The 20110-nt window shown below is 50.8% G+C and overlaps 3 protein-coding genes across 4 annotated transcripts; 2 read left to right on the top strand and 1 right to left on the bottom strand.

Annotated features, from left to right (window-relative positions):
* The first annotated feature begins 965 nt into the window (after positions 1–965).
* Positions 966–5882, top strand: PHETA2 (PH domain containing endocytic trafficking adaptor 2). Of its 2 annotated transcripts, none has more exons than XM_030320812.2 (3): positions 966–1172; positions 2489–2572; positions 3624–5882. In XM_030320812.2, exon 3 carries the CDS (start codon positions 3629–3631, stop codon positions 4409–4411), a length of 783 nt encoding a protein of 260 aa, XP_030176672.1. In that variant the 5' UTR covers positions 966–1172; positions 2489–2572; positions 3624–3628; the 3' UTR covers positions 4412–5882. The 2 variants fall into 2 exon arrangements, with proteins under 2 accessions (XP_030176672.1, XP_030176671.1); XM_030320811.1 differs by lacking the exon at positions 966–1172 and adding an exon at positions 1472–1742.
* A 498-nt stretch (positions 5883–6380) lies between these two features.
* SMDT1 (single-pass membrane protein with aspartate rich tail 1) lies at positions 6381–9706 on the top strand. The gene is made up of 3 exons (XM_030320814.2): positions 6381–6630; positions 8102–8242; positions 9456–9706. The coding sequence occupies exons 1-2, from the start codon at positions 6445–6447 to the stop codon at positions 8237–8239; spliced, it is 324 nt and encodes a 107-aa protein (XP_030176674.1). The 5' UTR covers positions 6381–6444; the 3' UTR covers positions 8240–8242; positions 9456–9706.
* A 1302-nt stretch (positions 9707–11008) lies between these two features.
* On the bottom strand, positions 11009–19506 carry NDUFA6 (NADH:ubiquinone oxidoreductase subunit A6). The gene is made up of 3 exons (XM_032594051.1): positions 19342–19506; positions 12195–12310; positions 11009–11213 (listed from the first exon to the last, which is right to left on the bottom strand). The coding sequence occupies exons 1-3, from the start codon at positions 19478–19480 to the stop codon at positions 11082–11084; spliced, it is 387 nt and encodes a 128-aa protein (XP_032449942.1). The 5' UTR covers positions 19481–19506; the 3' UTR covers positions 11009–11081.
* Positions 19507–20110: the final 604 nt, after the last annotated feature.

Below are 20110 nucleotides of genomic sequence, written 5' to 3' on the forward strand. Positions count from 1 at the left end.
AGGCCCAACCCCACACATTCTGACCACATCTCCTGCTGCTGTCCCCCTCCTCCCTGCCTCTCTGCCACACTCTTGCAGTTCCTCAGACACAACTGGTCTCAGGGCCTTTGCACTAACTGTTCCCTCTGCCTGGAATCATCTTCCTCCAGATTTTGGCAAGACTGGCTCCCTTATTTCCTACCAGTATTTCTCAAATGCCACCTTCTCAGTGAGGCCTACCCTGACCATCCTATTTGAAATTGCAACCTCGCTGCTCCAGCAATTCCCAAGCTCAGTATGACTTCCTATATTTTCCATACCACTTATTACCTTCTAACACATTTGTTATGGTTTCTGTTATTAACTGAATAAAAGTTAGTGGGAGAGACAGATAATAAACAGGAAATAAAAGCATGAGTATAGGGAATGTTCTGTAGTGGCTAGTGCTATCATGAAAATACACCCCAGGGATGTGATAGACTTGAGGATGAGCTACTTGACATCGCATAGTCAGGGAGAGGACATTTAAGCCGAGACCTAGTTGGTGTGAAGGAGCCCTGAGAAGTTAGAACTGAGGGATAGAGGTAAGAAGGAACATTCTAGGCTGCAGGAACTGCAAAGGCTAGAGCTCTGAGCTGGGAACCACCAAATTCATGGGCAGATATTCCGACCTCCCTGGCTTCCAGGGCCGTCAGGAACCCCCAGCCTCCTGCGTTTGGTTGTGCATTCGGGGAACCCTCACCACAAGCCTACCCTTGGACCAATTCCAGGCAGAGCCCTGGGGACCGCGGGTGGGTTGCAGGCCGGTGGGAGTGGCGGAAGCAGAAATCGATAATCCCCAGAAACAGAAACGTGGGCGCTTCTGGAGCCGGGTGGGGTTGCCAGGAAGCTCGGCGGGGCCTCGCAGACTGGATAGGAGCCCGCCCAAAGGAGGCGCCGGGCCCAAGCCGTCCCAGGCTTGGCTCAGTGGGAAAAGTGGGCCGGGCGGGGAGAGGGGGGCTGGAGAGGGGAAGAGAAGGACTCCGAGTTCTCCTGGCGGTGGGCTGGGTCCGAGGCCCGCGGACGGCCTGCGGCGGGGCCCTGGGTTCGAGGTCGCCCGCCGCTGACCAGCTCCGCGGTTCTGGCAAGTCTCGGCCTCTCCGGCCTCAGTTTCCCTCCCGCGTGGATCCAGAAGCCGCTTCGCAGATCCCCGGGTGAGCTGTGGGAGGGGAGGGGGGGTGGTAACTCGAGCCGCCCGGAAGGGGTCTCCCGGCGTCCGCGGCCACGTTCCCGCCCGGGCGGAGGCGCGGAGGCGCGGGGGCCGGAGCCCGGATCGCCCCAGGCCGCGGGCGCAGCCCACCGCGCGGACCGCCCTCCCGGGCTTCGGCGCGCCCGTCGGCGCGGAGGTGAGCGCGGGCCCCGCGGGCTCTGGAGGAGGCGGCCCCCGGGAGGGCGTGGCCAGCGGGGACGTGGCGGGGCAGCCCCACTGCGCGGACCCGGAGACTGAGGTTCCCGGCGAGGCGACCGCTGTTTTAGGGCGGTGGCGGGTCAGGGGTCCACCCGGTGGCCCCAGGCCGGTGGGTCCAGCGCCCCAGCCCGTCCAGCTCCTCTAACAAAAAGACCGGCGAGACGCGGTGCACCGACTCCCTGCCGGCTCCGCGGTCGGGGCCTCGCACCCCTCCCCAGGCTCGCGGCGGGGGCGGGAGACCTGCTCCTCCCGCTCCGGAGCCCCTCTCCGAGCCCCGGTGTCGGGCGGACGCAAGGCGCGGCCGGGGCAGACTTCAGTGAGCTCCTCCTCCTCCTGCGACCACCCCACCCTCGTGGGCCCCCGCTTAGGCCTTATCATGACTGATCCTTACTTTATTTCTTCCGTAATTCATTTTTACATTCATTTATTATTTACTTTTGTCTGTTTACACTGTGTCTCCCCGCTTGAATTTAGGCTCCAGGAGGGAGGGGCTGCTTTGTCCGTTGGCGTTTTCTCACTTATTTGAATACTTTCTTCCTGGATATTGGAAGTCAAACGCGGGCGTGGGGCGGGGGGGGGGGGGGGGGGGGGGGAGGGGGAGTGGGCGGGCAGCCAAGGTGAGTCCTGCCCATTCTGGGGTTGGGGATAATGCTGTAAACACAAATGAGATAGATCATTGTGGCATGAAGGAAATGCAAACAGAAGTGAGGGGGCTGCTGGTTGGGTCACCTTGGTGATCAGGACCACTTTAGATACAGCCATCAGGACAGACCTCTCAGATTAGGTGACTTAAAGCCAACCTGCGACATGTGCTAGAAGGGAAAAGCAGGAAGCTGAGGACACTTAACTCTGACCTAGCCTTAGGGAGTAGAGTACTGAGTTCTGAGAAGTGATATTCAATTGCTCCTTATTAAGGGCCTGGCCTGGGTGAGTGGGTGGGTAGGGAGATGATCAGGGTAGGCCTCCTGGAAGAGGTGGTGGTTTTTACTGGGCTCCTAAGACTGAGCAGGAGTTCTCATCCCCTAGGAGGGGGGGTCACTGGGTTTGACAATTGTTTTGCAGGTGCCCTAGGAACCACATAGTCGAAGGGCTGAGCCGTGTGGCCAGACAAGCCAGGCCCCTGCCCTCTTGCTGTGAGCTCTGCTGGTAAGTGAGTCACTGCCAAGGCTTGCCCCTAGAAGATATGAGGGAATCCGGAGACCCAAGTTCTGCTTCTGGCTGGTCATGCAGCCTTGGGCAGTTCATCTTCACTGCTCTGGGCCTCAGTTTTTCATGAGTCAGGAGGACAGTTGAACTAGGTGTCACTTATGATCCGTGAGGCACCGGCAGTCAATGGCTGAGGATGGTTGAGGATGGTCCTACCCAGCCACGCCTTGTGTTTGTACCACACTCGTTTACTGCACAGATCCATATCTAAGCCCCCGCTGATGGAGGAATGGGGCAGGCCTGCCTCACCCTGCCCTCATCTGGCCTTGAAGGCTGCGGATTCTTACTAAAGGGTAATTGTGCCATCAACGAATGAGAGGCCGCGGGGGCCCAGGAGGGTCACAGAAACCCTGGAGGTTTGGCCTCAGGGTTGGAGCTAAGGGGCCCCTGGATCAGGGGATGGTTTAGGCATAATGATTTCTATGGGTTCTGTGGCCTCAGGATCCATTTCAGCTCAGCTGATACCTTTTTCTTTGGATTTTAAAAAGCTGTGTCAAAGCCCTCCATACCTCCTGGTCTGGTACACGTTATCATTTTCTCTGAGCCCTCTGGTGTCCAGTTTTTTCCATGACCCTCACAACAACCCTTTGAGAGAAAAGTCAGGGGAGGCTAGCCCATTTCACAGATGAAGACAGTGAGAGCCTCAGGGCACACAGCAAGTGAGTAGAGGCCACAGAGCTGGGGCCCAGGTCTCCTCCAGAGCCAGCGTTCTTTTCCCCACAGGAGCACAGAGGCTGCCTCCCTCTCTCGCCCTCTCCCGCCGCCACTTTTTTTTTTTTTTAATGTTTTTATTTTATTTTTGAGAGAGAGAGACAGAGACAGAGTGCGAGTGGGGAAGGGCAGAGAGCAAGGGAGACAGAATCTGAAGCAGGCTCTAGGCTCTGAGCTGTTGGCACAGAGCCTGATGCGGGGCTCAAACTCATGCTTAACCAACTGAGTCACCCAGGTGCCCCCCCCTTTTTAATTTTTTAAAAATGTTTTCCCCTCACAGTTCTTATGGGAGCCATGAAGCTGAACGAGAGGAGTGTAGCCCACTATGCACTGAGCGACTCCCCAGCAGACCATACGGGCTTTCTGCGCACTTGGGGCGGGGCAGGGACTCCCCCCACTCCCAGTGGCACTGGCCGAAGGTGCTGGTTTGTTCTCAAAGGCAACCTGCTGTTCTCCTTTGAGAGCCGAGAGAGCAGGGCCCCGCTGAGCCTGGTGGTGCTGGAGGGGTGCACGGTGGAGCTGGCTGAGGCTCCAATGTCTGAGGAGTTTGCCTTCGCCATCCGTTTCGACGCCCCTGGTGTGCGCCCACACCTGCTTGCGGCAGATGGGCCCGCGGCCCAGGAGGCCTGGGTGAAGGCACTGTCCAGGGCGAGCTTTGGCTACATGCGCCTGGTGGTGCGCGAGCTGGAGAGCCAGTTGCGAGATGCCCGCCACAGTCTGGCCTTGCATCGCCACTCATCCTGGAAGGCCATTACCAGCCGCTATAAGCCCCAGGCTCCTGACCATCGGCCTCCGGGCCTGGAAAACGGCCACTCCCTCTCCAAGGATTGCAGCCCTGTGGACTTGGGTGAAGAAAGGGGCAGCAGGCCAGCAGGGCAGGGCTTGGCCGAGTTGCAGGGCCCTGCCGGCCTCTTCCCGGGCAGGAGGCAGAGCCCCCTGTTCCCTGAGACCTTCTACTTCTCTGCCTTGCACAATTGGTATGGCCAGGAGATCTCGGAGCTGAGGCAGAGGTGGATGCAGAGGGCCCGGGGGAGCCGGCCAGAACGTGAGAAACAGGATGGGCACTGAGCCTCGGCTCTTTGGGTTCTGCCCTTGTCCTGCTGGTCAGGACACCAGAGCCAGTGCTTCTCCAGGAATTTAATGTTTATTTGTTTTAAAGTTGCTTTTTTTGAGAGGGTTCTCTCCTTCCTGCTTTTTAGGCCTCCTCCAGGCTCCAGATCCACCTTTGTGCCTGGAGGGGGACCAAGGAATCGTTAACTTGCAACCCCTTTGTTTCCTGAGGCCCAGAGAGGAGGGGATGCTTGCTCAGCAACCACAGGGCCAGACCCAAGTCTCCTGACTCTGTGCTGGACTGCTCCGCGCTCAGGGAATATTAATGAAATGGAGGAAGTGGGGACTATTGCATGGCCTCAGGCTGCCCTGCCTGTTTACCTACACAACAGACTCTACAACCACAACTTCTAACAACAGACTCTACGACCACAACTTCTAACACAGGGAGTCATGTGTACATTTAAATACCAGAAGCTGGCTGAAATGTTGGCTCGAGGGACTGACACTGTCAGAGAAAGTGGATTTATTGTCCTGGGGGTTTCTGGGGCCCAGCTCTTCCTGAGCGGTGGGAAGATTGGGCATAGGAACTGCAGTTTGGGTGGGGCCCTTTGGAGGGGCAGGGCCTTCAGCCAACGAAGAGGGATTGATTCTTCTCAGCAAGTGTTGGGGCCCCCATCTTCTCTCCCTGGCTGCCTTGTCTATAGATGGTGCTGGTCGTTGTCCCAAGAGGGGCTGGGAGCTTTTTATGTCAGCAGAAATCCTTCCTGTATTCTGTCCTTAGCAGCCAGCTCCTGGAGCTGCCAAGTGGGAAGCCAAAGAAGCCAGGAGGCAATGTGGCTCCCTGGGGAAGCCAGGTTGTTATTTTGGTTTTCAGTCGAGGGCATTCTGGGAGTTTGAACACCAGGATAAATTCTTCTAACTGCTCCCAGAGAGCTGTTCCCAACCCTGAACCCCTCCTAGGAACTCATTCACCCTCCTGCTTGTCAGCCGGCGCGTATCTGCCAAGACCCTCTCGCTGCTACTCTCAGCAGCATGGCGCCAAGTGCTTTATCGATTGTTTTGGGAGGCAAAGTGGCTGCGTCTAGAGAGCCAGCAGCCAGACTAGCCTGAGCCCCAGAGGTGTGGCAGCGGTGGCTGGATGGAAGATGCAGAACCTGGTCAAGACATCCCCCCCTCTCCATACACACAGTCTGCCCCTTCTTAGACTCTCAATCCCTTATTAGGGCCTTGGGTAGCCTGACCAGGGCCAACGAGGTCCAGAGGCTGTGACCGACAGCCTCTTAAGTCCAGCACGCCCAAGGCCACCCAGAGTCCAGAACCGGTTCCTGCCAGGCTTGTGTCCTAAGAAGAGGGGCTACCTTCCGAACCCTGTACCGGAGTCCCACAGCCCACTGCGCCTTGTTTTCTACACAGACACTATAGGCTTTTATCTTTCTTATGGTTACAGTATTTTTATATGATTAAAACATTAGGTTTTTATTACTCATTTTGGTTCCTCAAAGTTTATTTTAACAACCACTTGACCAATTTGTGCAAAAGCCCCATTTCTCCCCTTCAGTTATGGTTTACATTTGCCTATAGAGAACGTATACCTTGGCAAGAAATAAAATTCCCAAATCACCCAAGTAGTACAACTAATAAATTTATATTTTTTTAAATATTAAAAAGAGAAATACAATTGTTTCAAGCTCAATTAAAGTGATTTCTCTTCTCAACAATCACCCACTCTGCCAAACCCTGGCTGTTCTGGGTGAGTGAACAATTCGAGGGGCCCACGAGGACCGCCAGCCAGAAGACCCCGCCCGGCATGCCCAGAATCAGCCGGCTGTTGGGGCATCGGCATCCTCCTCGTGACGTCACCACGTCCGGCCGGTAACAAACGCCTCTTTTCTACCGCATAGGGAACTAGGCGCACTGCGCAAGTGTGAGAGCTGGGCCTCTCGTCTGATCTCAAGGGTCTCGCGAGGCTTGCGGCCGTGCTCTCCCCGAGGACGTCACAGGGGCTGGGCGGTGGGGCCCGGGTGCCGAGCTAGGGGCGGAGCTGGGAGATGGCGTCCGCAGCGGCTCGCTGGCTGGCATTGGCATCCGTCCGATCCGGGGCTTTACGGAGCGGGCCGAGCTTGAGGAAAGGTGGCGATGTCTCCGCCGGAGGGGGTGGCTCAGGTCGGAGCCTGGTACCGTCGAGGTCAGTCATCGTTACTCGCAGCGGCGCCATTTTGCCCAAACCGGTGAAAGTGAGTGTCTGCCTGGAGGCGGGGCGAAGGGGCCGAGGCCAATCATTATGGGGAGTGTGTGCGGGTCGACGCCGACTGATAGGTGCAAAGGCCAATCATACAACCGCCTTAGACCGGAAGACGGATCAAGGACAAAGTTTAGCAATGATGCCCTGCGAATTTTGACAGGTGGGAGGAGATGGTCGGGTCAGATCCCGGTGTTGATTGAGTTGGGCGCAAGGAGACAGAGGATGGAGGGGTGGGGGAGCGAGAGCTGAGGACTGCACGTTGCACTAGTTTATCGTGAGGAGCGCGGTGCGCGAGTTCTCCAGGGCCACAAGACTCGGCTATATGCACCCAGTAGACAAATCACGTAACCACTCTGTTCTTGTCAGCCTCAGAGTTGATGGGATGAAATAACGAGTTGTGAAAGGACTTTGTAAATAAATTTTACGTGGGACAGACCTTTTCTTCGTAGGAGTTTTGACCTAGTGTTTAATTCATGTAATTTGCAACTCTGAGAGGTGTGCAGGGAGGTATTACAGTCAGTTTTTATAAATGAAGAATCGGGCCAAAGCAGTGAAGCCAGTGAGGCTCCAAAGCGAGCAGCCCGTCAGGTCCTGGCATCCAGGTTTCTTGCTGGTCGACCCTCCTCCCCCGCCCACCTCCACCAGGTCCTGTTTTCCACCACTGAATGCTCTCACGTGCCCTGAGTACCCTTGGATTTTTCTAAGTAAAATGGAAACAGCCCTTTAAGCCAAACAAGTTTGCTTTTTGACTCCGGTGCTGCGTGGGAGTTAACAAAACAAAAACAAATTCTCTTAAAGCTAATCCGGCCAGTGAGCTCACGATTATTTCATGGCAAGCAGCAGGGTCCATGCTGGGGAAGAGCTGCCTTATAAAAAGGCACAGCTGAAAAAAAAATTTTTTTGGAAACTCCATAGGAAAATATGAGAGGATATGTTGAGATTATACTGAAACTCCCTTAGTCCATCGAAAACAGCCAGTCTTTTAGCGTGAAGACATGCTCACTTTTCAAAACATGCTTGTTTTGAACATTTAATGTGGTGCAATTAAACTTCTCAGGCCCTGGGGAATCAGTTAAAGGACTGTATCCTTTCACTGTACATACTCATTGTTTTGTAATCCATTTTCACGTATTTGGTGTCTTCAAGTAGAGGTGAGCTCTGTTTCCACAGTCCAGCTCTTAGTACTTTCTTACCTGTTTGTATCTGCAAGTAATTACCAGGTTGAGCCCTAATTTTTAGATGTCTAGAATGCCTTATACTTTTCTTCCCAGTATCCACTTTGATGACCATCATCTTATCAATTCTTTGAATTATTTTTCTTGCTCTTTTTCCGAGGACTTTAAAACCAAGTAGTTGCTTATCACAGGTCTGGGGTCCACAGGAGTGCCCCTGAGGGCCGGGCCTTCTGTGGTCCCACCAGAGTGGGCTCTGGAACTCACAGCCACCACTCTGACCCTCTGCAGATGTCCTTCGGCCTTCTCCGTGTGTTCTCCATTGTGATCCCCTTTCTCTATGTCGGGACGCTCATTAGCAAGAACTTTGCTGCTCTGCTTGAGGAGCATGACATTTTTGTCCCAGAGGATGACGACGACGATGACTAACAGGTAAGACTTCTTTTCCCCTACATGCACTGGGAACAGGAAGTGGGGTGGGGCATCTAAACTGTGATGCAGTTTGGCCCTGTGGTAGTTTCCCTCACTTGAAGCAGAAGTGCAGACCCTTAATAAAGTGACTCACTTGGCTGATGTTTTTATTTTGCCTTTTCTCTACAATGGATGAGGACAACTATCTTACTGACTTAGAACTTCACTGGGATCTTTTCCGACTAAGTTGATCCCAACCAGCCTTTTTATTTGCCCTTTATGTACCCTCGTTCTCTCAACCCGTAAGTTTTCTTAACGGTTTAATATGCTTTAGACACCCACCCTGAACAGCTTCATTCTCCACATTGAAATTTAGAAACTGCACATCCTCACCATGGTTCACAAGGTTACCAAACTCCGTACCCGTACAGGCTGTACAGGCACCGCAACCTGGCTGTTCACAAACCTTTCCCCCAGTGCCTGTCCTTTTCACCTTTCGCGTCTTGGCTTCTGGTGCTCTAACGTGGGCTGCTTGGCTGCCTCTCTGTTGTAGATAAAGACAGTTCTGGCTCCGTAGTCTGGGATTCAAGGCTTGCCATGATCTGGTCACATGATCTGGTCACACCTCTTATTCCAGCCGCTTCTTCCATATTCCCAACCACACACCTATCCCCACTATTCACTGTTTCTTGAATTACCGACAGGCTTACCCACCCCCGAGCAGTGGCTCACTCTTCCTGCCATTGGAAGGCTATTTCTCACTACACTTACTTTCACAGTTCTTCATGATCTTTGATGAAGTCTTCCCTCATTCCTCCATCTGAAAGTGAGGCTGTGCCCTCTGCCCAGTCCCTCTTGTGACACTATTATACACTTAAGCACACACACACCTCCAAATTCTACTAGACGATGAGCTTCCTCCTGGCAGGGGACAGGGGGTTTTGTTTTGTTTTAAAGTAAGTTCTACACTCAGTATAGGGTTTGAACTCATGACCCCAAGGTCAAGAGAGTCTCACGCTCTACCAGCTGAGCCAGCCGTGTGCCCCAAGGAACATGTCTTTTATACCTTTGGGCCCCCAGTGCCTGGTCTCCGGTGAATGTTCAGTACATGTATGAAAGAATAAAACTGCCTTGCTCCTGCCTTGTTTGGTAGAACCTCCCTGGAATTCTCTTTTTGGTGTGTGGATAGAGCGCTGCTCCGTGCCCAGTTCACTGCTACATTCCTTTCTTACAGGACATGGAGGAAGTACAGAAAGGAGACAGCCCTAACTTAATTCAGATATGATGATCCTCATAGCCTCTCCTACTTCCCTATCAGCAGAAGGGCCCAGGGAAACCCCTCAGCCTCCTGACTCCAGCGAAGCCTCCTGCACCGTCTGTGACCATACCCCAGATCCCCAGGCTCTGGGAGGTTCCCCAAAAATGTGCTATCCACTGAGCACAATCAACTTACGAATAAACATAATAAATATCAGCTCTGTATGACTGAGTGGTGGCCGAAGTGTCTCAATATGAGTAAGACCCTAGTTGCCGTTTCCTGTCCCTGCTGACCTTTCTCTAGCAGCTGAACATAACAGGTCTTTGATTTATAACCCAAGATTCCCAGGCCCCTCTGGAGCTACGAAAGTAATTGCGGGTGCCTTGGACCTATTTTCATTATTTACAAAAGCCCAGCAGAAACTTTCCCCTCAGTAAAGATGTACAAGCTAACTAAAGCCTCCAGCTTTTTTTGTGTTGAGGAATGCTGGCTAGTTTTCACCTGCTAATCATAAGCTTTGTTTAAAACTCCTTAGAAATACCATTATTAGGGGTGCCTGGGTGGCTCAGTTGGTTAAGCAACCGACTTCAGCTCAGGTCATGATATCACGGTCCATGGATTCAAGCCCCGCATCGGGCTCTATGCTGACCGCTTGAAGGCTGGAGCCTGCTTCAGAGTCTGTGTGTGTCTCTCTCCATCTCCTCTCACCCCCTTGCGCTCTGTATCTCTCTCTCTCAAAAATAAATTAAAAAAAATTTAAAACATCATTCTTAGAATGAATCTTTCAAAACTTGGGTTCCTTAGATGAAAAGATAGTAAAGGGGTTGGTGGTGCTAAAAAATGTGGCAATGCCCAGGGTGACCGTGTACTCAAATAATGAACCCATCTCCAGCATTTAGCCGCCCAGGGAAGGAACCACCAAAAGCAAACAAAGATGAGTTATTTAATCTGCGTCAACACTGATTCTCCTGTCCCTGGAGCCACAGTCCCATTTGCAAACAGTAGAGCTATTTCTGTTGTCTGTGCACTAAACAGCTGTGTTCCTAGCAGAGCGCCTAACTGGGTAGGAAGCTCATGTCCTTTTAAGAACTGACGCTTGTTGCAGGTAGAGGGGCTGGGCCTCTGAGCTGCCGTTCGCTCCAGAGCCCAGGGAGGAGCAGCCCAGCCCGTCAGCCCTAACTCTGTGCCGCTCAGCGTTACTCTCATCTCTCCTGAACGGCAAGAGCTAATTTTGGATAATCTGTGCCGTGACACCAAGCTATCCTGGAGGCTGTGGAAACACAGCTAAATTAACAGAGTCATCCAGCCTTACACCCGGAATGATGGTTTCTGAGCAGATGGCCTCATCCTTCCTGTTTACTGACATGCAAGGCTCTGAGAAAAGAGAGTCTGATTTATAGGAAACACCACACTTGAGGAAAGGGAAAGAACAGGTGGTGTGTATACTAAGACCCCACTTGTTCAGGCAAAAAGGGAGAGAGACTGCAGAAGGAGAACTTCCCCCTGGCTCACCAGTGGAATTCTATTAGGAAGTGACCATCACATACTGAGTTTATTTGTGTTCTAAAATATCTAAATGTCAACATGCACCTTTCCACTGAGTCACGGGTCATGGCCAATGTAGAACTTGGACAGGAAATCCGTCGGCCTCGGCGCTTCTGTTTCATGGAAGAACCGCATAACGTGTGTCCGCTGCTTCCAGACGTTAATTGTTTCCTCCAGTTCCATCTTTCCCTGCACAGGTGAGGGGAGAGGTGTTCAGTCAGAGTGGCTGGAAAGAATACCACCATACAGGCCAGGATTCTGTGCTCTGATCTGCACAGACTTGTCGAGTGACTCTGGGCAAGTAACATCCTTGGTCTAGACCACATTTCGGCATCTGGAAAACGAGGTGGTTGTACTAGCTGATCTCTAAGGCCTCTCCAATATTCTTTAACTCTGTAGCTAACTGATTCCGAGAGGAGAGCCTCCCAGGTCAGTAGGCCCCTGCCCCATGACTGCCTAACCTGACTGGCTGGTTTCTGCTTAACATTCCATGCGGTGTACTGGTCCGTGCTAAAGTATGCACTGATGCTAATGTGACTGACTGGAGATCCAGAATCAGGTCTGGGATTTGAACTATGTACACAGGGCTCAGCTAACCTGCCTGCCTCTTCCAGCTGTAAGCAGCAACCCAGTGAAGCAGTAACTTCCAGGAAGGAGGTTCAAGAAGATTTCAAACTTTCCTCATCTTTTTTTTATTAAAAAAAAATTTTTTTTAATGTTTGTTTATTTTTCAGAGAGAGAGAGAGAGAGAGAGAGACAGAGTGAGATCGGGGAGGGGCAGAGAGAGGGAGTCACAGAATCCAAAGCAGGCTCCAGGCTCGGAGCTGTCAGCACAGAGCCCAATGCAGGACTCAACTCACGAACTGTGAGATCATGACCTGAGCAGAAGTTGGACACTTAACCAACTGAGCCACCCACGCGCCTCCCCCTCCTTTTTTAAAATTTTTAAATGTTTTCCTCATCTTTTTTAAAAATGCAAACCCCAGTGTTTTTTTTTTTCTTGAACAATCTTAGAGGTGATAACCTCTAAGTTCATCTGTTTCTTTGAAACCCTAAGCAAAAGTAGCTGACCTAGTAGTTGCTTTTCAGGCTTGGGAGACAAACGGGACGACTGAGAAGCTCTGGACAAGGTGGCTGCTCTTTTAAGTCAGTCCGGGAGGGGTCAGTTACCTTAATGACCAGAAGATCAACCACCCTGGGGTCCGTGACGTGGGCATTCTTCATGAACATTTCTCGGATTTTATCCCGTCCCTGTTTCACGGTGATGTCTAGCTGGAATAAGTGCACTAAAGAGAAAACATGATTCAGGGTAGAAACTATATGATCAAGACATGTTTTACAAAAATTGAGTCAGTGGATATTCATAGACACACACAGGTTCCCCATTCGTTTCATTCACCAAGTATTTGCTTGACCCTAAACTAGGTGCTTGAGGCTGCAGAGAAGAGTGAGACACGGCGCTTGCTCTCAAGCAGTTTAGTTTGTTTGAGGAGACCAGACCCGAGGCAGCATAGTGTAGTTTGAATATCAACAACCTGGCTTCAAACCCCAGCTCTGTCAACTTGTCACCTACATGATCCTGCGTACGTTAACTTCTCTGTGCCTGAGAGTATTTATTTCTGAGTGAATGAGGATGATTAAGAGCACGTATAATCCCCTGGGGTGCCTGGGTGGCTCAGTCGGTTAACTGTCTGACTTTGGCTCAGGTCGTGATCTCACGGTTTGTGGGTTCAAGCCCCGCGTGAGGCTCTGTGCTGACAGCTCAGAGCCTGGAGCCTGCTTGGGATTCGGTGTTTCCTCCTCTCTCTGGCCCTCCTCTGCTCGTGCTCTCTGTCTCTCAATAATAAATAAATGTTAAAAAAAAATTTAAAAAAAAAAAAAAAAAGAGCGAGGTGCCTGGGTGGCTCAGTCGGTTAAGCATCTGCCTTTGGCCCAGGTCATAATCTCACGGTTCGTGGGTTCAAGCCCCACATCGGGCTTTCCACTGACAGTGTAGAGCCTGCTTGGGATTCTCTCTCCCTCCCTCTCTCTGCCTCTCCCCTGCTTGTGCTCTCTCTCAGTGAATAAATAAACTTAAAAAATTAAAAAAAAAAAAAAAAAAAAGAGCATGTATAACCCCAGAGCCATTGTGGATTCCTGGAGACGATACAAGATGCTTAGAACATGCCTGGCATGGAATAAGCTCTCAAAAACGTTAGCATGATTATTACATAGAACAACTGGCAAAAGAGGACAGGGTTGAAATTAACCAACAGTGATGGGTGTATAGGTCTGTGCAGCACACAAGCTTGGGGTTGAGGGAGGCTGCTGAGTGTTTGTGCAGAAGAGGGGCTTCAATCCAGCCAGGGACGACCACCACATTAGGTTACTTGGGGGAAGGAAGGAGTAGTTTACGATGGGACTCCTACTCTCTTAAACTCTATAGTCAGAGGTAGCCACCCACGAATGCAAAGAAAAATCACCATATTCAGCAATCCCGAAGTGCCTAAAATAGTGGCACAGACTTAGGGACCTGGGACTTCAGAGGAGGCCCATGTTATGTCCTTTGAAAATTAGGTGTTAGTCATTTGTGTTCCCATCCTCTGGAAGTCAGCCTTCAGTGGATTTGCTGATGACAACAAGGGCACGAACAGGGCCTTGTGTGGTAGGTGGAGTTAGGAAGAGGGGGCGCATTAGGCTGAGTGAACAGCATAAACAAGGCTCACAGTCTAGAATGAGCCTGTGGTTGAGGAGACCTGTGTGCTCATTTGGTGAGGATCCCTTGCATTGTGGCCATTCCTGGGACATGTCCACTCTAGTCTACAGGATTCTCAAAGCCAGCTCCGAAAACCATGAGGGCTATGTAGTGACTGAATTAATCAACAATAAAGTTTGAGTCTTTAACTCTACTCCTAATTTAGCGACAGTGTTAGAAAAATAAGGCTTCTGCTGAGGGAAATCCCATGCCACGCTGATCCAACCAGGGAGTAAGCAACAGTGGAAATCTAATAGGAGAAGCTGTATCCCGGCTTCATAGGTGTTAACAGAGGAGAGAAATTACTCCCACTGGAAAGAGTTCAACTCGGTTCCAGCGGTGTGATGGAGCTGGCTCTCATGGAGGCTCTCCTCCCAAATCGGCCTTCAGTGACTTCACTTTGGCAGCTTAAAATCAATCGTGGTGGGAGTACTGGCACCACGAGAAATGGTCGATGCTCTAAATCTAGGTTCCCACCACAGTCAGTATCATAGTAGGAATTTTAGAAAAGAGGAAATACAGGGATAATAAGACAAAGAGACACAAAAATAAATGCAAACCAACAAGCACCCAGGAACTTAGAACCTTTCCACTTGGGGAGATTGGGGCCTACAGCACTGTGGGTACCTGCCTGATGTCATACTATTGGCAAACCTGGACCTGGAATCCAGGTTTAGTGTTTTTAATGTTTAATTTTCTATTTTTTTTTTTTTAAGTTTATTTATCTTGAGATAGAGTGTGCCAGCAGGGAGGGGCAGAGAGAGAAAATCCCAAGCAGACTCCGCACTGTCAGTGCAGAGCCTGATGCTGGGCTTAAACCCACGAACCGTGAGATCACGACCCGAGTGGAAATCAAGAGTCTGACTCTTTTTCTTAACATTTTTTTTTCAACTTTTTAAATGTTTATTTATTTTTAAGAGCGAGAGAGACAGAGTACAAGCTGGGGAGGGGCAGAGAGAGAAGGAGACACAGAATCTGAAGCAGGCTCCAGGCTCCGAGCTGTCAGCACAGAGCCTGACGCGAGGCTCGAACCCATGAACCGTGAGATCATGACCTGAGCCAAAGTCAGATGCTTAACTGACTGAGCCACCCAGGCGCCCCTCAAGAGTCTGACTCTTAACTGACTGAGCCACCCAAAAGCCCCTGTTTTTTTTAATTTACAGTCTGGTGCTTTTTAAAGGAAATGAATATGAGGAATCTTCACCTGCTGTCAGTGCTTATCTCTCCTGCATTTTTATATTAGATTCCTGTCCAACCTTGGGAGTTTAAAAAAACAAGGTCCCTCTGTACCAGGGGAGCTGGTGTCCATCCGCTCTCATTCCTCATGACCTCCTGAACCACACACCAGGGCATCAGGTGGACAAACCTTCTCCTCAGGAAAATGTTCACAGGCACAAACGCCAAGTTTTGCTTACAGTGTCAGTTCACAGACCCCTGAATGCCCATCCTCTGAGGTTAAGAACCCTTGTCTCTAGAGAGACAAGTTCCATAGCTTTCTCCTAATCTCCCTCCTCCCATCCCAACCCCTTGAACCCCACCAGTGAGAAAGGCTGCGGGAGGTAAATAGCTACAGCCTGCGGAATTGTTCTTTGGTCTAACTCGGTGGTTCTTAAACCAGCAATGATTTTGCCCACCAGAACATTTGGCAATGTCTGGGGGCACTTTTGGTTGTCACAACCAAGGAGAGAGTGTCACTGGCATCCAGTGGGTAGAGGCCAGAGATGTTGTTAATCTACAATGCACAGGACCGCCCCCACAACAAAGAATTATCCAGCACAAATGGGTCAAGAAACCCTGGTATAAATTAATTCCAACTGCTCTTTGGCTTATTCTTCGAATTCTGAATATTTAAACTGCAATTTGAAAGATCTGAGAGGCTCAAGAGGAAGACATCAATGTGGCCCTTCTGGATGAAGGTGCCTTTTCTACAGCCTCTGTGTGTTTTCCCAAAGTTACTGTTAAGGTTCTTCTGAGTCAGAAAGGCTCTGACACGTTAAGAAAGGAAGACAGTGATATGGTTCTCAGCTGTTTGCTCCAATTCATCTTGGTAGGGTTCATAACAGGCGCTGGGAGATCCTTAGATGGGAAGGCAGCCCAGTGTGCTGGAAAAGAGCATGGGCTCAGGGGTCAAACAAGCTCAGTAAGGTCTCCACACCTCTGTGAACTATGACCTTACCTAGGGTACAGCCTCCTTAGCCTGTTTCCTCATCTAAAAAATAGGAAAGGGGCACCTGGGTGGCTCAGTCGGTTGAGCGTCCGACTTCGGCTCAGGTCATGATCTCACACTCCGTGAGTTCAAGCCCCGCCGTTGGGCTCTGTGCTGACAGCTCAGAGCCTGGAGCCGGCTTCAGATTCTGTGCCTCCCCCTCTCTCTGCCCCTCCCCTGCTCATGCTCTCTGTCTCAAAAATAAATAAAAACATTAAACAAAATTTTTTGAAAAGAAAAATAAAAAATTAAAAAAATTAAAAATAGGAAAGAATGGGGCACCTGGGAGGCTCAGTTGGTTGGGCCTCTGACTTCGGCTCAGGTCATGATCTCGTGGTTTATGGGTTCAAGCCCCGTGTCCGGCTCTGTGCTGACAGCTCAGAGCCTGGAGCCTGCTTCGGATTCTGTGTCTCCCTCTCTCTGCCCCTCCCCCCCTCACGCTGTCTCTCTCTCCTTCAAAAATAAATAAACATTAAAAAAATTTTTTTAAATAGGAAAAAAATAACCTCTGACTTAATTCCTTTATAGGAACATGGCAAAACTCAAGTGACAACATCTTGTAAACAGTAAAGCTAATGCAAATGTTAGTTGTTAAAATTTTCAGCACTTATTCCCCATATATCTATTTTAAGTTTTAATAATCTGGATATATGCCGATCTTCCTGACTAGTCCATAAGACCCCTGAAGGCAGGGTTGTTTTATTCACATTTGTATCTCTAAGCATTTAGTACTGACCCTGTAGTACAAGAGATACCCGATGAAATGGAAATTAAATGGTTTCTACAGAAAGTCTCCTGTTCTGTAACCACCAAGCCTCAGGTTAATATTTTTTCAGTGGAGGGATTCGGCAGGTAGTTCTGTCCCTGTGTTCCCATGCAAGGCAGCCACCACCCAGGCACGTGGCTGCTCTCCAAGTGCGGCATAACTGGGTCCCCTGAGATTCAGGGAAAACCACAGCAGGAGCCAGGTGTAACAGCTGGACAGTCAGGGTCTCCTATGTCACGCTCCTCCCCTTACTCATAATGGTGTGATGTGAGATACATTTACATGCCTCGGTTTTCTTCTCTGAAAGACAGGGAAACAATCAGAACCTACCCTAAAAGAAAGCAATGTAAAGCATTTAGCATAATGCTGGGCTCTATGTATGCAATTCAATAAACGTTAGTTACTATAAATGCTATTACTTATTCCCAATTCTTTGCTTTGGTTCCTCAGCTGGAATCCCAATGATGGATAGTATGACATTGGTGTAGACACAGGCCTGAGCAACTGACCAGCTACAGACCACCAATCCTCCCCATAAGAATGTACCACCCCCTTAACCCCTTCCCTCTCATCCCTTCCCTTGCTCTCTAGGCTCCTCCTGTCAGGACCTTTCTGACTCTGGGTTTATCTTCCCGAACAGTATTTGTGGGGAATTCCTGGGAGGGGATGGTTTAAAAAGAGCTGGTTCCTGAGGGTGGATAAGTGGATCTATCCTCAACTGAGCCACCGGATTTTTTTTTTTTTAACCCTACGCAAAACGTTCTTCCTGCATCTGGGTCTTGTTCCCCACCTCCTGCTCCTCTCTGCAACAAGAAAGGGTTCTGGACACTCACAGAAGTATTCTGCCAGGCAAACATTGTTTTTAAACATCTGCAATTGAATACACCGCCCCCCCCCTACACACACATCCGCACACCCTTGCTACAGTCACTCCCCTATACCTATTATCCACCTGCCCCCTGAAGGCATTTAAATTTGCAGTCCCCAAACCAGCAGTGCACTCAAGTTTCTCCCTCCCTAGTATCCTGTGGGTCTAAGTTCTGGTCATTGGCAACCTCTCAAAAAGTCAGGGACGCTGGGGAACAAACAGTTCTCATACATCAAAAAAATTGGATTCTGGGGCACCTGGGTGGCTCAGTCAGTTAAGCATCTGACTCTTGATTTTAGCTGGGGTCATGATCTGATGGTTTGTGAGATCCAGCGCCGGAGCCTGTCTGGGATTCTCTCTCTCTCCCTCTCTATCCCTCTCTTGCTCTCTCTCGAAAATAAATAAAGATGAAAAAAAAAAAACAAAACAAAACTGGATTCTGCATGGAGGCTCCTGCTATAAATAACAGTGATAATAATAATAATAATAATAATAATAACAACAGTAGCAGCCAACATTCAATGCATGCCTAACTAAGTGCCAGGACTTACCCTAAGCACTTTAGACATATTTCCTATTTAATAAGGGCTACTCTCTGAAGAAGGTACTATCATGATGCTCATTTTACAGATGAGGAAACTTGAGGCATAGCAAGATGAAATAATTTGCTCAAGGTCATACAGCTATATTAAGGGGCAAGGTCTGGAGGCAAGTCTCTGTAACCACCACATTCTATTGCTTCTCACAGGCAGGGAAGAGGCAGCCCAGAAGGGTGCTATTATGCTCCAACTCGCTTAAAAACACCTCCCCTCTCAGACTGGCAGTGACAGTCCACATTAAACTAAACTAAATCAAATCAACAAAATAAAATATCAACAGCCCATTCAATGACATTTGTACTGCCCTTGACGATTTAGTGGAATTTCCCCCAATCTTCCTTTCATTAAGTACAACAGGCAGCACCGAGGGGGAATACTAAAATAAGAAAACAGAATCTCTGTACCCAGGGAGCTTCTATTTCAATCCTTCAGGTGAACAGATTGGTTCTCCGACATCTAAGTGAAGGCAGGGGACAGGGAGGTAGTAGCGAGCAGGCCATTAGTGGGGTGGGGGAGGAGTTCCTGAGAAATACTACACACAGACAGATCTAGGGAACAAGCTTGGGAAACTGGAAACGGGAGGACACTCATCTCACCTGGACTGGAAGAGGCATCACTGACTTAACTGGATGACCTTGGGAAAATCACGTCCCTTCTCTGGTTGTCTGTTTTTGTGTGGGGGGATGATCGCTCAAGTCCTACGGCCACTTTGTTTACATAACCTAATGGGCACCTGAACATATATTCAGGAACTCTACGGTTGACTTTGGGTTCCAGATCCAACAAGAGCTGGCTCTGGGCCTCAGGGGCGTCACTTCGCCTCTAGGTGCCTCATCTGTAAAATGAAGCACGTCAATGACAGTCCCTGCTTTCCCTCCCACGGGTTCGGTAAGAATTACTAAAGGGCCAAAGCGCCCAGGGCGCCTAGAAGCGCGATCCGGATGCGGGGCACGGCTGGTCTGACTCGGGCGCGGCCGCCAGATCCTGTCCACTAATGCTCGAGGGACCCTCCTCCCCTGAAGCACCCAGAGTCGCCTGTTCCCAAGTCGGTGACCTCAGCTCGTCCTGGGAGAATTAGGAGGCCAGGACGGCTGCGACCTTGGGCGGCTGCATCCGGAGCCCCGCGTGCGCCGCTGCCTCTCACCAGTGTTCGGCACCTCTCGATACCAGGCGCGGTACAACTCGCGCACCCTCCGCTTGGCTTCGTTCATGTCCCGACTAAAAATGGGTTTCACTGAAGTGGGAGCCGCGACGGCAGCTCGCCGGAGGCCGCTCGCCGCCATCTTGCTAGAGAAACCCCTCCCGCGAGTACGGCCTAAGGACGAAAATCTTTTCTCATTGGCTAAAACTGAACGCCATGCCCCTAAACGACACGGGTAGGCGGGAGGAGAGCTGTCGGGCTCTCTGATTGGCTGGGAGGCCTCGGTGATGGCCGCTGGGGGCTGCGCATGCTCCTGTGCGGAAACTTCAGCTCAGACCTTGGTGGTCCTAAGCGTGGCGTAACCGCGCCGCCAGGGGACGCTCGAGCGCCAGGGTGGCCGTCGAGCAGCTGCCCGGCCTCCCCCAGCGTGGCGCCGGCCACCTGCCCGCCTCGCTCCTTTGGTTGCGCCTGGGGGCGCGCGGGCGTCGCAGAGCTTCGCCGGTCAGCCTCCGGCGCTGGCCTTGGCCCCAAAGGGCGGCGGAGGCACACGTGGCTCCTGGGCTGTCGTGGCGATGGCCTGGCCCCTGTGCGGTTTTTCTGCGACAACATTTTCGCCCCCTATAAACCAACTCTTTGCAAGGGCTGTGTAGATGCCAAAGCGTTTTCCTGGCCATTAGCTTCGGGGCGCTTCTCCACACCCTGGGAAGGTAGGTTCTATCATCAGCCCCATTTTATGCAAGAACATTTTCATGCCAAACTGTGGATCTCTCTG

This window comes from Lynx canadensis, chromosome B4, assembly GCF_007474595.2.
Source record: "Lynx canadensis isolate LIC74 chromosome B4, mLynCan4.pri.v2, whole genome shotgun sequence".
Taxonomy (NCBI): domain Eukaryota; kingdom Metazoa; phylum Chordata; class Mammalia; order Carnivora; family Felidae; genus Lynx; species Lynx canadensis.

What these genes read in the sequence shown, in the direction of transcription:
- NDUFA6 (XM_032594051.1), bottom strand. Translation starts at nt 19,480, where the DNA reads ATGGCGGCGAGCGGCCTCCGGCGAGCTGCCGTCGCGGCTCCCACTTCA. An exon ending in TCGAGAGGTGCCGAACACTG is followed by an intron (nt 12,311 to 19,341) that starts GTGAGAGGCAGC and finishes TTTTCTCTTTAG; the next exon opens with TGCACTTATTCCAGCTAGAC. An exon ending in TTGATCTTCTGGTCATTAAG is followed by an intron (nt 11,214 to 12,194) that starts GTAACTGACCCC and finishes TCACCTGTGCAG; the next exon opens with GGAAAGATGGAACTGGAGGA.
- PHETA2 (XM_030320812.2), top strand. Translation starts at nt 3,629, where the DNA reads ATGGGAGCCATGAAGCTGAACGAGAGGAGTGTAGCCCACTATGCACTG.
- SMDT1 (XM_030320814.2), top strand. Translation starts at nt 6,445, where the DNA reads ATGGCGTCCGCAGCGGCTCGCTGGCTGGCATTGGCATCCGTCCGATCC. An exon ending in TTTTGCCCAAACCGGTGAAA is followed by an intron (nt 6,631 to 8,101) that starts GTGAGTGTCTGC and finishes GACCCTCTGCAG; the next exon opens with ATGTCCTTCGGCCTTCTCCG.